Raw genomic sequence first — 17,238 nt, forward strand, 5'->3', positions numbered from 1 at the left:
CTGAAATAAACGATTTGCGCTCAAATACTTGTCTCAGCGTCTGCTTTTAGGGCAATCTAACCTAAGACAAGTACTCTTACAGTCAAGTACATGTTAATAGTAACTGAAAAAAGTGCTCTTTTTCTAAGTAGTGCATATTTATGCCATGCAGTGTTTCAAATAACTACAGTATACAAATTGTTAAAATACCTGTGAGCATCCAAAACTGTTCTTTTGTTCGCCACTATAAGAACATATGTGAATTGCATCATTTTAGCATTTTGTATAGAAGTTTAATGGAACTGCCTTCTTTCATTCTGGCAGTTTCGTGGTCTAGAAGTCCTACATTTCAAATCTCACGTATTATAAAAATGCAATTTAAAGCCTCTGAAAAGGACCCCATCAATATCTGTTTTTTCTGGGAAATACCAAATGATAAATTACTTGAGTACAGCTGATGAGATATATGTCTGGGACTAACGACCTGAACTGGCTCAGGATTCATCTGTCATCTGTCACTTCTACTCTGCAAATAAGACAAGATCTGCAAGTGACCCTTGACTAAGAATACAGATTTAATGATGGACCCACATGGAGCATGGTTGTAACGTTTAGTATTGGAAGAGCCATTACACTGAGTGCTTAATTCTACAGCAGTGTTTCTGAAATTGTCGGTGGTAAAAAAACTTATTTTCTCTTTACCACAGAATGATAGTTTTGTAAAATACTCTGAAAATAAATTGCTAGAAAAATAAAGTGAAGAATTAAAATGTACACAAAGTACAAGACTCCATCACTTGCAAATCCAAATACACCTGGGGCAATAAGTGTTACTATTTATCCGTTAACATGCAAACCACACCAAGCATGAGTTGAAGGAACGGAGTCAGAATTACAGAGGCAAGAATGTGCTGTGAGCCGTGCCAGCTAAGATGAAATTTGGGTAAATGATATTTCGTGATCCACACTCAGGAATTTCTTTCAAGCCCCCAGAAAACATTGTTTTGAATTATCTTTCATTTTGTTAAGATTTGTTCAAGAACTGTAAGCACCTTTAAAGTCAATACATTGCCACAAAATAGAACATAGTCCTGTGCTATTCCAGTATGTCACTGTGGGACATTTAAAAGACTTCAAAACAACAATGACAAAACTACTACTAATAGTATACATTGCATATATGAGCGCTATCCCCCCATCATATGCACTTTCAGTTCACATGAACTTGCTATTATATTTGGCTGATGGTTTATTAATGACCACTTTTTAAATTATGTGTTCTTTCACCAAATTGGCTTAGAAAACATAATTTTCATTTTTACTTGTCCATAAAAATCTCTGGATTTTTGAGACTAATGAGATATTTTGGATTTGTTCTGAAGAATCATCTTGACTAGGCTTATGTTGACCCAAAGAAAAGAATCAATTGCCAGTTTATGTATGATCTTTCCTTTAGATTTAGAGATGCCTGATGTTTAACACTTATTTGGAGTCTCCTTAAACCCCTTAACTAAAGAAATGTATAGCAATACATTTATAGGACATCCCAGTTACTTGAGAATCCAGATGAGGATAGTGTACCAGATGAAGCATTCATACCTCACTGTCAGTGTTTGTACTGAGTAATGAGAATTGCTCATTACTCTGAGGGTGCTGCATGACTAGAAAACTGAAAAGATTTCTCAGACTTGAAGGCTTTCCTGTATTGAAATGGCCCTTGCCCACCATATTCCACTTCTTGTAACCACTTCTGACGTGAGTGACAAGTGAGTGGGACACTGGAAGCTATGCTTTGAGTCACAGCTCTTGGCTTTGGTGTTGGTGTGCATTCTGTGTTATAACTATCTTTGTACTTCCTTAAAACTAAGTTAACATGTTGCCATGTAAAATCTACTGTATTTCACAGTTTTGATTATCAAACCAAACCCAAGACCATGCTTCTGGTGAAGAAGAGTAGGCCCTATATGACTAACAGTGCAAAGATCATATTTCCAGCATTAACAACCAGTCACCAATGAAATGAATTTTCACACAAGAATTCTCTTCTTACATTCAGCAAAAAAGATAGTTCAGGTTGATGGTGAAAAAGAGGAGACAGGAGGAGCAGTCAGGAATCATGCAGAAGAAGGAACTCTCCAGAAGGTGATCTGGGTGGCTGACTCCAAAGGAGACTTCAGACTGCCAGGGGGCAGCATGAGGGCCCTGGACTCCTGGGCCCCAGTAGAGAACAACAAGGAAGAAATAAGCATTACCTGCATCAAATTGTTGCATATGGTCAAATTCATGTGATCTTGAAAGAAAGTATGTGTGCCTGTGAGCCTCAGTTTCTTCATGGCTAAATTGAGGATTTCAGTTGTGAGGATTTAATATTAAAATATTGACAGAGTCTTACACATACTACTCATTATTCAGCTCTCAATTTTGCCCTTTCCTTTGAGTCGCTAATTCCTGATTCTATTCAATTCCTCCCTTGTTCTAACTCTCAGTCTTACAGCTCACCCGTCTGGGGTTGCAAAGTGTGAAGACATAAGCCTCCATTGGTCCTAGTGGACAAGACCTATAGTGCTATATTTGAAAACCTAGGGAATTATTCAAGGACTGAAACCAGGACTTGTTTATGCAATAGGGGTATAGAGTATACAGGCATAATTTATGCTATGTTAGTCTACCCACAAATGCAATTTGGCAGGAAGTAAGTTTGAGAATCTCATAAAAACCTGCTTTTGCCTATAGCTGTATGAATCTTAGTGAATGTAGTTTTATAGCAAGAGACTACTGTTTATTAGATGTGGAGACAGTAATTTTCACCAGTACTCATTCTTTAATTCTCCCTTTTAGTACTAGAATATTCCTGTAGCTACTCATTCTAGAGAGTGTATTTCTCAACTTTTTTTGCAGCTAGATGTGACTATATGACTGAATTCTGCCTAATGAAATCTGAAATGAAAAAGACATATTTTTCAGGTCACATCCTTAAAAGGTAACTCCTTGCCTCCAGTACTCCTTTACCTGCAATTCTTCCTTCAGAGAAATCAGACCCTTACATGAAAGCCTAGTACTGAGGAGGAAAGAGATACTCCAGAAGCTTTGACCCTCTCACATCTCAGCAGTTCCATGAGAAAGCAATAAAAAAAAAATCTGTCATTTAAGGCACTGTGTTTTTGAATCTTTCATAGCAGCATTGTCTATACTTTAATTAATATATGATTTATATTAATCAACAGAGAAGCAGCAAACAATAGCGGAAATGTTACCTTGTATATCTGTAGAAATACATCTGTCCATGCCCGTTTACTCCAGGCTTCAAATTTAGACATTTCTATAACAATAGAACATTTTTTCTTAGGTGTACAGGAACTCACAGGCATTGTATTAGTGGAAGACTTTAAGAAATAAAATAGTACAACATTAATTAAAATTTAAGGCAAATTTAGCATATGAGTTTTTTTTTTTTCAAAACAAGTGGATGCCTTTTCTATACTTTAATCAAGAGCTCTAATTTGCCATGTGCCAATAACAGAAGATATCAACACAGGTAACTTTAAGGAGCACGCAGTCTCTTATTTAGATCGTAGATTTATTCATTCAATGCACCTACTAGATCACTCTGTAGAATAGGTGGCCAAACAAGATATGAAGTTCTTCTGATTGCTGAGCCAAGAAAGAATCACACCCTTTGGATAAGGCAACAGGACCTCAGCATACTGCCAAAGAACAGGCAGGCACCTGGTTCTCCACTCATGTCACATGGCAAGCACAGTGAGAGTCCTACAACCATAGTTGCCTCAAAGCCTGCAGACTCCTCAAAGACCACTCCCCTCTCAATAGGTTACCAGAAAGTAAACTATGTATTATGACAAAACTATATATTTCTTGTTTCATTTCTATTTTGCCCTGAAAATGAAAAAGAAAAGTGGCACATGGTGGTGAAATAAAACCAGTATTTTATTTGGAAAATATATATTCTAAAAGTTTAAGAATAAAATTACATAACCCCACCTTAGTCTTCATTTATAAATTCTCCGAAGTAGTAATTATTTATACATTTAAGAAAGTCATGTAATCATTTTTGCATAGGAACTCCATAGAGATTTTTTGACAAATGTACAAAAACATATGGGTTATCCAAAAATATTATCCTAATAGTATTTTGTATATAAAACTCAAGGACTCTGACATAGAATATTCTAACATAAGCCAAATACCAGTACATACAATAATAACTGTGTGGTTTGTTCCAAGAAATTATATTTTCTTACCATAATTTCAATCCACCTCTTATAATCTTCTGGTTCAAGCAAAAATTCTGGCAGGACATGTGAAATACATCCTCCTTGAGCACTAAAATTAAAAAAGAAAAACTCAAATTATAATATACATGTTCTATATATGATTTGCATTGACCATCAATTAAATATTTCAAGTCACATTTGTATATATGCTAGATTTTACTTTTCAAATTTAAAAGTTATATAATTAGCCAGAGTGGCAATGGCTCCTGGGTGAAGCTTCTCTGCCTTTGGAAAGGGGACGGAAAAGTGAAAAGAAAGTTTCCTATGGTTTCAGTGCCAGCTCAGCCACAGTACAGTATAACACCAGGTGGAATTCTAGTTTTTTTTAAACTCCAGTCCTTTGCTCTGAACAGCACCTCTGGACCCACCTGGGGTCTGGGGGAACTCTAAGCCATAAAGGAAAGATATAGGCCTGGCTGACTTTGCCACCTGCTAATTGTAACTCTTCAATGCCCATATACAGATACACATTTCCAAGAATCAAGTTGATACAGGAAAACATGAGCTCACCAAATAAACTAAATAGGGCACCAAGGACCATTCCTGGAAAAACAGAGACATGTGACCTTTCAGAGAGAGAATTCAAAATAGCTGTGTTGAGGAAACTCAAAGAAATTCAACATAACGTGGAGAAGGAATTCAGAATTCTATCAGATAAGTTTAACAAAGAGATTAAAATAATTTTAAAAAATCAAGTAGGAATTCTGGAGTTGAAAAATGCAATTGGCATACTAAAGAATGGATCAGTCTTTTAGTAGCAGAATTGATTAAGCAGAAGAAAAGTGAGCTTGAAGACAGGCTATTTAAAAATAGATAGAGGACACAAAAAAAGAAAGAATAAAAACAATGAAGCACACCTACATGATCTAGAGGATGGCCCCAAAAGGGCAAACCTAAGAGTTACTGGCCTTACAGAGGAGGTAGAGAAAGAGCTGGGGGAAATGAGTTTATTCAAAAGATAATAGCAGAGAACTTCCCAAACCTAGAGAAATATATCAATATCCCAAATCAATATCCAAATATCCAATATCTGAATGAATTTTAGAACATCAAGTAGAGTTAACCCACAGAAGACTACCTCAAGGCATTTAATAATAAAACTCCCAAAGCAGGCTGCCTCAACACATTAAATAACTAATCTCGCAAAGATAAAAAATTTTAAGAAATGATCCTAAAGGCAGTAACAGAAAAGAAATAAATAACATATAATGGACCTCCAATATGTCTGGCAGTAGGCTTTTTAGTGGAAACATTACAGGCCAGGAGAGAGTAGTATGACATATTTAAAGTGCTGAAGAAAAAAACAAAACAAAAAACACTTTTACACTAAAACAGAATATCTAGTAAAATTATCCTTCAAATATGAAAAAGTAACAAAGACTTTACTAGACCCCTAACAGTAGTTGAGAGATTTCATCAACACAAGACATGCCAACAGGAATACTTCAAACAGAAGGAAATGGACAATAATAAGCCATAAGTAATTATCTGAAGGTACAAAACTCAAAGGCAATAGTAAGTACACAAAAAAACCCACAGATTATTACAACACTGTAACTGTGGTGTGTAAACTACTCTTATCTTAAATAGAACGACTAAATAATCGACCAATCAAAAATAATAACTACAAAGCCATAGAGTACAATATGATATAAATAGAAACAACAAAAGTTAAAAAGCAAGGGGTTGAAGTTTAGGTGTAGAGTCTTTATTAGTTTTCTTTTCACTTGTTTCTTTTTTGTTTGCTTGTTTATGCAAACTGCGTTAAGTTGTTATCAGCTTAAAATAAGGGTTATAAGATACTATTCGCAAGCCTCATGGTAACTGCAAACCACAAAACATATGACAGATACACAGAAAATAAAAAGCAAGAAGCAAAATCACATTACCAGAGAAAATCATCTCATTAAAGTTAAACAGGAAGAAAAGAAAGAAGAGAAAACAATGAGAAAAGAAATTTTAAAAAGGCAGAAGTAAATCCTTACTTATCAATAATAGCATTGAATGTAAATGGACTAAAGTATTAAATCAAAATATATAGAGTGGTTGAATGGATGAAAAAAGTTCTCATGATCTGTTGCCACAAGAAACACACTTCACCTGTCAAGATGCACATAGACTGAACATACACGGATGGAAAAAGATATCCCATGCTAACGGAAATAAAAAATAAAAGCAGGAGTAGCCATACTTGTATCAAAAAAAGTAGATTTCAATACAAAAACTATAAGAAGAGACAAAGAAGGTCATTATATAATGATAAAAGCTCAATTAAGCAAGAGGATATAACAATTGTAGATATATTTGCACCAAACGCTGTAACACCCAGATATATAAAGCAAATATTAGAAGTAAAGAGTGAGATAGGCCAATAGATAATAATAGCTAGAGAGTTCAACCCCACTTTCAGCATTTGACAGATATTCCAAACAGAAAATGAAGAAACATCAGACTTCATCTGCACTATAGAACTAATGGATCTAATAGATATTTCCAAAAGTTTTCATCTAATGGCTATGGAATACCTATTGTTTTCCTCAGCACATGGATCATTCTGAAGGACAGACCGTATGTTAGGTCACAAAACAAGTCTTAAAACATTCAAAATTTAAAATTATATCAAGGATCTTCTGACTACAATGGAATAAAACAAGAAATTAATAAGAAGAGATATTTGGAAACTATACAAATATGCGAAAGCTTAAAAATGTGCTCCTGAATGACCAGTGGTTCAATGAATAAATTAAGGAAACTGAAAAAATTCTTGAGATAAATGATATTGGAAACACAACACATCAAAACCTATCAAATATACCACAAGCAGTACTAAGAGGGTAGTTTATAGCTGTAAGTACATACTTCAAAAAGAAGAAAATCTTCACACTAACAACCTACTGTTCCATCTTAAGGAAGGAGAAAAGCAAGAGCAAGCGAAATACCAAAGTAGTAGAAGGAAAGAAATGATCAACATCAGAGCAGAAATACATGAAATTGAAATAAATAAATCAATAAACAAAGGTTGCTTTTTTGACAAGATAAACAAAGTTGACAAACCTTTAGCCAGACTAAGATAAAAAGGAAGAAGATACAATAAATAAAATCAGAGGTGATAAAGAAGGCATTACAACTGATACTGCAGAAATTCAAATGATCACAAGTAGCTACTATGACCAATAAATTGGAAAATCTAGAAGAAATGAACAAAGTCCTAGACACGTACAACTGACCAAGACTGTAACAGGAAGAAATCCAAAACCTGAACAGACCAATAACAAATAACAAGATCACAACCGTAAGAAAGAGTCACCCAATAAAAAAAGCCCAGGACCAAATGGCTTTACTGCTGAATTCTACCAAATATTTAAAGAAGAACTAATACCAACCCTACTCAAACTATTTTATAAAATAGAGGAGGAGGGAATGCTTCCAAAATCATTATATGAGGCCACTATTACCCTAATGCCAAAACCAAAGAAATATAAAAAAGGAATGCTACAGTCCAATATCCCTGATGAATATTGATGCAGAAATCCTCAACAAAATATTAGCAAACCAAATTCAGCAATACAGTAAAAAGATCATTAATCATGACCAGGTGAGATTTATCCCCGTGAGGCAAGAATGGTTTAATGTATGCAATGTACATAATACAATCAATCAAGTGGAACACATCATCAACAGAATAAAGGACAAAAATCATGATAATTTCAACCAATAGTGAAAAAGTATTTGATAAAATTTAACATCATTTTAAGATAAAATACTCTCAAAAAACTGGATATAGAAGGAATATACCTCAAAAGAATAAAATCCATGTATGACAGACCCACAGCTAGTATCATACTGAATGGGGAAAAACTAAAAGCCTTTCCTGTAAAATCTGCAACCAACAAGGATGCCCACTTTCATCACTGTCACTGAACATAGTACAGGAAGTCCCAGCTAGAGCAATTAGACAAGATAAAAAATAATGAGCATACAAATTAGAATAAAAAGGTCAAATTATCCTTGTTTGCAAATGATATGATCTTATATTTAGAAAAACCTAAAGACTCCACAAAAAAACCTATTAGAAATAATAAATAAATTCAGTAAAGTTGCAGGGTACAATATCAACATACAAAATTCAATAGCATTTTATATGCTAACAGTGAAAAAACTAAAACAAGAAATTTTAAAACAGGAGTCCCATTTACAATAGCCACAAATAAAATTAAGTACCAAGGAATTAACTTAACCAAAGAAGTAAAAGATCTCTATAAAGAAAGCCATAAATCACTGATGAAATATGTTGAAGAGGACATCAAAAAATGGAGAGCTATTCCATGTTCATGAATTGGAATTATCAGTATTATTAAGATGTCTATGCTACCCAAAGCAATTTACAGATTCAATGCAATTTCTGTCAAAATACAAATGATATTCCACACAGAAAGAGAAACACAATCCTTACATTTATATGGAACCACGAAAGACCCAGAATAGCCAAAGCTATCTTAAACAAAAAAAACAAAACTGGAGGAATCACTTCACCTGATTTCAAATTATACTACAGAGCCATAGTAACGAAAACAGCATGTTACTGGTCTAAAAACATACACATTGACCAATGGAACAGAATACAGAAACCAAAATCAAATGCACACGCCTACAACGAACTCATTTTCAACAAAGGTGCCAGGAACATACACTGGGGAAAGGACAGTATTGTCAATAAATGGTACTGGGAAAACTGCATATCCATATGCAGAAGAATGAAACTAGACATCTGTCTCCCACCATATACAAAAATAAAATCAAAATATAATAAAGGCTTAAAGCCATATCCTCAAACTATGAAACTACTACAAGAAAACTTCAAGGAAACTCTGAATGATACAGGTCTGGGCAAAGATTTCTTAAATAATATCCCACAAGAACAGGCAATTAAAGCATAAATGAATACATGGCTTCTGCACAGGAAAGGAAACAATCAACAAAGAAAATAGACAAATCCTATAATGGGACAAAATGTTTGCATACCACCCATCTGTCAAGGGTTAATAACCAGAATATATAAGGCGCTCAAACAACTCTGTAGAAAAATATCTAAAAATCCAATTTTAAAATGGGCATAATATTTGCTTCTTTTTAAAATTTTTATTTTTATTTTGTTTCTTTTTTTACCTTCAATCAACTCACACCATTTTTTGTTTCATTTTTTCATTTTTGTATTTTCTATTTATCTCATTTCATTTTTTAATGGGCAAAATATTTGAATAGGCATTTATCAAAAGAAAACATAGAAATGGCAAATGGCCACAAGAAAATATACTTAACATCATTGATCATCAGATAAATGCAAATCAAAAGTATAAAGAGATATCATCTCATCCCAGTTAAAATGACATTTATCCAAAAGACAGGCAGTAACAAATGCTGCTGAGGATATAGAGAAAAGGGAGGCTTTGCACACTGTGGTGGTAATGTAAATTAGTACAACCATTCCAGAGAAAAGTTTGGAGTTTCCTCAGAAAACCAAAAACAGAACTACCTCAAAATCCAGCAATCCCTTGCTGGGTATGTAGCCAAAAGAAAGGAAATCAATATTTTGAAGAGATATCTTCACTCCCACATTTGTGCAGGTTTGTTCACAATAGCCAAGATTTGGAAGCTACCATAGGTCCATCAAAAGCTGAATAAAGAAAATGTCATACAAATACACAATGGAGTACTATTCAGCCATCAAAAGAAAAAGATTCAGTCAATTGCAAGAATATGTATTGACCTGGAGGCAATTATATTAAGTGAAATAAGCCAAGCACAGAAAGACCAGAGTCAGATGTTCTCAATTATTTGTGGGATCTAAAAATCGAAACAATTGAAGACATGGAGATAGAGAATCGAAGGATAGTTACCACAGGCTGGGAAGGGTAGTCAGGGGGTGAGGGGGAAGTGGGGATAATTAATGGATATGAAAAATCATTATAATTAATGAATAAAGTGTAATATTGGATAGCACAACAGAGTGACTCTGGTCAATAATAATTTAATTTTTCATTTTAAAATAATGATGGTATACATAGATTATTTGTAACACAAAGGATAAGGGGATTAATACCCTATCTTCCGTGATGAGACTATTATGCATTGCATGCCTGTATCAAAATATCTCATGCATATACTACATACCCCCAAAATTTAAAATAAAATGTAAAAAAAAAATTAAAGTTATATAGTTAACTTTTAAAACCTCCCTTAATTCTAAAATGTGCCTGTGATATTTTCTTTAGAGAACTTGATAAATGAGAAAGAACTTAGACCTATAATCAGCTACATCAATCCCTACATGGTAACAAAACATAAAGAGTTTTATGAATTGGATTTGTAGTCAATGCAGTAATTATTTTATTCCTGTTACAATATTATAAAATTGAATAAAATATCTGGAAATGTTTGAATACAATAAAATCTCTAACAGAGAGATCACTAGTCATCCAATGTTTATTGAGTACCTATAACCACAAATGCCTAAATAGAAAGCTTGTGTAAGGTAATTCATTATCTATTTATTCTAAAGAGAATATCCAAAAATTGTAGACTCTGGTTATGTATTCTGGAGGTAGCATATTTGAAGCAGTAAATATTTATTTATATCATTTAATACATTTAAAAGCCTATGTATGTACATATTTATATGCATATAATTTACCACATTTATGTTTTCATATATACTTCTTTCATTGTAAAATTCATTGAAATAATTTTATCCAAACTCTTCATATGAAAGTCCATCACCATCAAAGCCACTGTGTAGAAATCTAGTATTTTGTGGCAAATATTTCCTAATGGAGATTCAGATATTCAGGTCTAACTCAGTTAGTGAACCTAGAACACCACTCACCAATAAACATTTAATAGGAAAGAATCCTACATCTAGTTCTCAATTCTGGAAATACCCTCAGAATTTGCAGTCTTGTGATTACAGAGAAGTTGGAAAAAGAAAAAGGAAAATGGAGGCTTAAGATAATTCTGAAAACTCAAACCTTGAAGATGGTGCAGATGACTGAGAAAATAGAAGTGAGGAAGGGAACTCTTCTTGGGTGGTCTTGGGTGGAGGCAGTGTCCACTGTTCTAGAGTTAAGTCTGACATGGCCCTGGGTCAGTCTAAGTTAGTAGTAGAAATCATACTGCCTACATAAATTCCTTTGTTGGGAAATAAAACAGAAACCTTTCTTTTGATTTTCACACAATTCCTGTCCTCATGCACAGTACTTCTGTGAATCTTCATTACAGTCAAATTGGTATAGATTTAAATAAGATCTAATTTTACGTAACACCACTCCTCAGCAAGATTAGCCAACCTACAGCCTATGTAGAAATGCAATGAGATGATGTCTCCACTAAGTTGAAATCCTCAAGAGTAAAACAAAACTTACAACTCAGAGACATATGAAGAAACTGGAATATTTTCTTGTGCCCAAAGCCAAGACAGAATTTCAGTATGTACGTGGTCACTTCTATCAAATGTTACTGAGAACTGGAGGAAAATATCAGGGAACCATTAAAATGGGAGCTTCTTGAGGAGGGAGCCTATGTGTTATTTATTGGAGTATTCCAAAGTGTCCACCAGAGAGTAAACCCTAGGTAAAATTGAGGACAAGAAAAATGCATTTTTTTTTCATTTTAAAGGCTGAGATTGTTATGAAGACTTGTTTTATTCTTTTCATTTTGAATCTACTCAAGGCCTAACTTCATCAGTGCATAAGACAATATTTACCTTTATGTCTTATCAGTAGATTTTACATCTTGTCAGTAGTTTTATAAAGAGCTGACTTTCCTAATTGATTTGATTAAACTTTTACATACTAGGTTTTCTATTTGAATATTTTTTCCAAGTTCGCATTGGGTGGATCAAAACATAATTAGCTGCAATTAGTTATTAAATGCTAAACTTAATCTCTAAAAATTTGTTTCTTAAAAAATTCTAGCTTAATCCCTAAACATAAGTTGCTCATTGATTGCAGAGTAGATATTTCACGTGTACAAAAGTTCTTACCTACTGTATTATCAAATTTAAATGGAGAAGCTAACATTTATGATTATTTTGCATTCGAATACATATATTTCCATGATGAAACATATGCACATATCTTGAATTAATGACCCAATTTTATTAACCATACTGTCACTTTCTAAATGTTAAGTCATTTTATCACAGTCAACATATCCTGATAGGCACGTATTTGCAGATAAAGAGCAAATAAATCTGAATGGTGTGGCTTTAATGTCAAAATTATTCTTCCATACCTGCATCCTCGCATCATAAAATGTCATAACACAAATGACCCATGTTAATGTCAACACTACTGGGAGCTGTGCCAAAAAGAATTCTACAAGAATAACACGACGATTGCAAGTTCCATAGAGTTTAATGATGCTGTCACAAAGTTGTTTGATTTCCATTATATACATACAATCAGGATTGACTAAAGCATGTAAGCCTCCTTCTTTTGCTCACAGTTAATATTTATTATATTTTCAGAGTAAAACTAACTTTCCGAAAAAAAATGCATTCACGTTTTGGACTTACTGAATTAGAGCACTTACCTTATTGAATCAATTATTGAAGACCAAAAGTAGGAAGTGGTAAAATTAAAAACTATGTGCTTTCTATTATAAACTTATTAAAATTTAAATATTAATACTTAGTTTCCATTCAATCTAATAAATATGAGGATATAAATGATAAATACTGGCTTTCTGACATTTTTATGTCAACAAGACATTTATTACTCATAAAATGGATTTTTAAAATAAATATTCCATTTCAGTGATAGTGACATCACAAGAATCAGTTTCAGTATGTCACTAGTGGTTACTATATTGGAATAGTTTAAGGAAACATCTAAGCATGTGAAAGCCTTAGGCCATAATTCATTTCATTTAACAACAATAACAATAACAATCTACTATACGTCATGTGATTCACATTATATTATTTCTAATTCTTTTTTTATTTAAATTTTAAGTTCAATAGTACATATGCAGGTTTGTTATATAGGCAAACTTGTATCATGGGGGTTTGTTGTACAGATTATTCTGCTACTTCAATATTAAGCCTAGCATCCGTTAGTTATTTCCCTGATGTAATTCTTCTAACAACCAAGTTAGTTATGGAATTATCACCCTTAATTTTACATATTGAACTTAGAGCTAAAACAGGTGAAGTAACTTGTGCAAGGTCACAGGAGTACAGAAGAGTTGGAATATAAGCCTATATCTGCATGATTCAAAAGCCATGTTCCTTCAACCCAGTTCAGTGCACCCTTCCAGGATTACTTCTTGGATTGTTTCTTTGAAATATTTTCATTCTTAGATGCAATTCCATTAAATAAGATACTATAATGGTCATGCATAAGTGAGAAAGATATAGCACTTTAATTTTTTATTTTCTTTTTTCCTTTTTTTATTTTTTTTGTTGGCAATTTTAGTTTCATGCTTTAATCTAGTTTTCTTATAATTTTCAAAACACAGCAGATGAAACACAAAGTTGAGTCGAAATACATGTATTTTTTTTTATTGTACTTTAAGTTTTAGGGTACATGTGCACAATGTGCAGGTTTTTTATTTTTTGAGATGGAGTTTTGCTCTTGTTGCCCAGGCTGGAGTACAGTGGTGCGATCTTGGCTCACTCAACCTCTGCCTCCCAGGTTCAAGTGATTCTCCTGCCTCAGCCTCCCGAGTAGCTGGGATTACTGGCGCCCACCACAGGGCTCAGCTAATTTTCTGTGTTTTTAGTAGAGACGGGGTTTCACCATGTTGGCCAGGCTGGTCTCAAACTCCTGACCTTGTGTGATCCACTCGCCTCAGCCTCCCAAAGTGCTGGGATTACATGCGTGATTCACCGCACACAGCCCAGGATATAAAATTTTTAAGGATAAAAGTGAAAATCACAAGTGGAACCAAATTTACATATAAGGAGATGTGAGTTGCTTTTTCTAAGTGTATTTATTTTGGTGAATTAACTATTTATTTAAAAACTCAATGGATGGATTAAAGACTTACATGTTAGACCTAAAACCATAAAAACCCTAGAAGAAAACCTAGGCAATACCATTCAGGACATAGGCATGGGCAAGGACTTCATGTCTAAAACACCAAAAGCAATGGCAACAAAAGCCAAAATTGACAAATGGGATCTCATTAAACTAAAGAGCACAGCAAAAGAAACTACCATCAGAGTGAACAGGCAACCCACAAAATGGGAGAAAATTTTCGCAACCTACTCATCTGACAAAGGGCTAATATCCAGAATCTACAATGAACTCAAACAAATTTACAAGAAAAAAACAAACAACCCCATCAAAAAGTGGGCAAAGGACATGAACAGACACTTCTCAAAAGAAGACATTTATGCAGCCAAAAAACACATGAAAAAATGCTCATCATTACTGGCCATCAGAGAAATGCAAATCAAAACCACAATGAGACACCATCTCACACCAGTTAGAATGGCCATCATTAAAAATTCAGGAATTTAAAAATAAGAGTTATAATAGCTTTATATTCTTCTGATGGTCTACTTCTTAGTTACAATGTATGGCAGAAGATGTTGATATTCTGCATCTGTTTTAGTTTTATACTACACAAATTACAAATTTTTAAAAATTTTATTATTTTCAATGAAAATTAATTATATCATAAAATAATAACTATAAACAAGTGAAATTATATCAAAGGATGTTAGATATGATATTGGTAAGCTCAAGCTGCCGTAAGAAAATACCACAGGATAAGTGGCTCAAACAACGCATTTATTCTTTCACCATTCTGGATGCTGTAAGTTCAAGATCAAGGTGCCAAAAATTTGGTTTTAGGTGAGGCCTCTTTTCCTGGCTTGTAGATGGCCATCTGCCCACTGTGTACTCACATAACATTTTCTGTATAATAAGAAAGAGAGAGAGAGAAGAGAGAGAGATCTGGCATCTCTTCCTCTTCTTTAAAGGACATCCATCCTATTGGATTAGGGCCCTACATTTAACCTTAATAACATCCTTAAAGGCCTTATCTCCAAATAAAATCACATTGGGGGTTAGGATTTCAACATATGAATTTGGGATGGGTCACAATTCAGTCCATACCAGACACAAATGACAAGAAATATATTACTGCAAATATATCCATACAAAATTTATTATAAAATATAACATCCAATTACAGAATATTGTTTCATAATATAACACACATGGTATTGCCATGGTCTAAATTATACCCCTCCACAAAGTTCATATGTTGAAACTTGAAACCCTAAATTTCAGTACTTCAGAATGTGACTGTATTTGGAGTTAGGGTCTTTAAAAAGGTAACTAACGTAAAATGATGTAATTAGAGTGGTACCAAATCCAGTTTGGCTTGTGTCTTTATAAGAAGATGAAATTTGAATACACAGAAAGACACCAGGGAAATGGCACACAGAGGAAAAACCACGTGACACAGCAAGAAGAGTTTATCTGCCAGCAAATAGAAAAGCCTCGGAAGAAACCAACCCTGACAATACCTTGATCTTGGACTTCTAGCATCCAGAACTCTGAGAAAAAAAAATTTACGTTGTTTGCTGCAACTTGACCCTCTCATTTGTTACACTCTACTTCCTGGAATGCAAATTTTTCACCCTTTCTTTTACCACTTTTTACATTTCACAGCATTTTCTTCATTCTTATATAAATGTCCTGCAATGCAATTTCCATGTTTTATTCCTTATACCGCACAAATTCAAAAGGTAAATATCTGTGAAAGAAAATGTTAAAAAATAAATATGTAATGAACATCGGCCCCATTCCCCAGTGATCCTGGGTGTTAGAAATTCCAGATGAATGAGATGTGGTTTCTGCCCTTAAGTTGCTCACAGATTTGTGGGATTCACTGACTCAGGGATAAGTCAGCGGAGTTGAAAGTGATTTACAAAATTCCACACAGCTGTGTTATTTCCTTAACCGATATAACCGCTCTCATTCTCCCATCTAGATTGAGTGCAGAAGGATACAGAGAAAATGCAAAATTGCACCTCCATGTATCTTTAGGTCTTCTATCCAAAGAATCTCTTTACAGAAATTCTGTTATTTGTGATTAACAGTCAAAATTTCACCCCCGCCTATCCATGCCAGATGGCACCTGAGAAAAGGTAGACTCATTGTCAAATAAATACCGTTTTAACTTCAGGTTTTTTAACTTTCATGATTACCTTCTAAAGCCATGTATCTAATATTTATATTTTTCATTTGCTATTTTATATAGAAGGGTTCCTCACATTGTATAAGAACTCTCAGAATTAGGATCATCCATGCTGGATTTGGGCTTACACGAGATAGGGAGAGGGACTCCTATATTTGTACGTGAAGGTCGGTGACTGCATTTCTGGATACTTGTTCTTTTTTTGCTGTGCCTCTTCTCGGCCTGAAATGTCTGTGTCATGTGGGCATATGCTGCTGATGTCTGAGATGGGGATCTTCTGTCTCTGCCCTTACACCCGTCAAGGACCAAGAGGTCTCCTGTAACTGACCAGACACTCCCTAGTCCTCATATATTTGTCATTCCTATTGTGGCACCATGGCCAGACAACTGCCACTCTTCGGCCTCTCCAGTGGGGTCCCTCTAACATCCCAACCCAGAAACCGCCATGACAAGCTGTCTGGATCTTGATTCAGTCACTTTAAGCGATTTAGAAACTTCTAGCTACCTTGTAATCCACAAGGAACCAAGCCAATCTTGCCTTATTACCATGATATTGAGAGCCTAAGTATTGAAAGAAAATATTTTAAGTAACATGTCCAAGTTTTAATACATAGTATCACTAGGGACTCAAAATTCCTGATTTGGAAATAAAAAAACTGAATGTCAAATCTTTAATTTGTATTCCTGCTGTAAGAGTATTCTTGCCCTGCATCTCTATTCCTGCTAGGACAGATGAACATCTCTGAGCAACTAT

General features: G+C 34.2%; 1 protein-coding gene across 1 annotated transcript in view; it reads right to left on the reverse strand.

Annotated features, from left to right (window-relative positions):
• Positions 1-3,233: 3,233 nt before the first annotated feature.
• LOC115834138 (cilia- and flagella-associated protein 47-like) overlaps positions 3,234-17,238 on the reverse strand; it is a gene marked incomplete at its 3' end in the record, with an annotated part of 34,423 nt that continues 20,418 nt past the window's right edge. Inside the window, exons 5-6 of the mRNA XM_030808898.1 lie at positions 4,239-4,320; positions 3,234-3,362 (exon numbers count right to left, since the gene is read on the reverse strand). Coding sequence (XP_030664758.1) covers positions 3,234-3,362; positions 4,239-4,320 — 211 coding nt within the window. The remainder of the gene's footprint in view (positions 3,363-4,238; positions 4,321-17,238) is intronic.

This window comes from Nomascus leucogenys, unplaced genomic scaffold, assembly GCF_006542625.1.
Source record: "Nomascus leucogenys isolate Asia unplaced genomic scaffold, Asia_NLE_v1 001372F_44823_qpd_obj, whole genome shotgun sequence".
In the NCBI taxonomy this organism is placed as follows: domain Eukaryota; kingdom Metazoa; phylum Chordata; class Mammalia; order Primates; family Hylobatidae; genus Nomascus; species Nomascus leucogenys.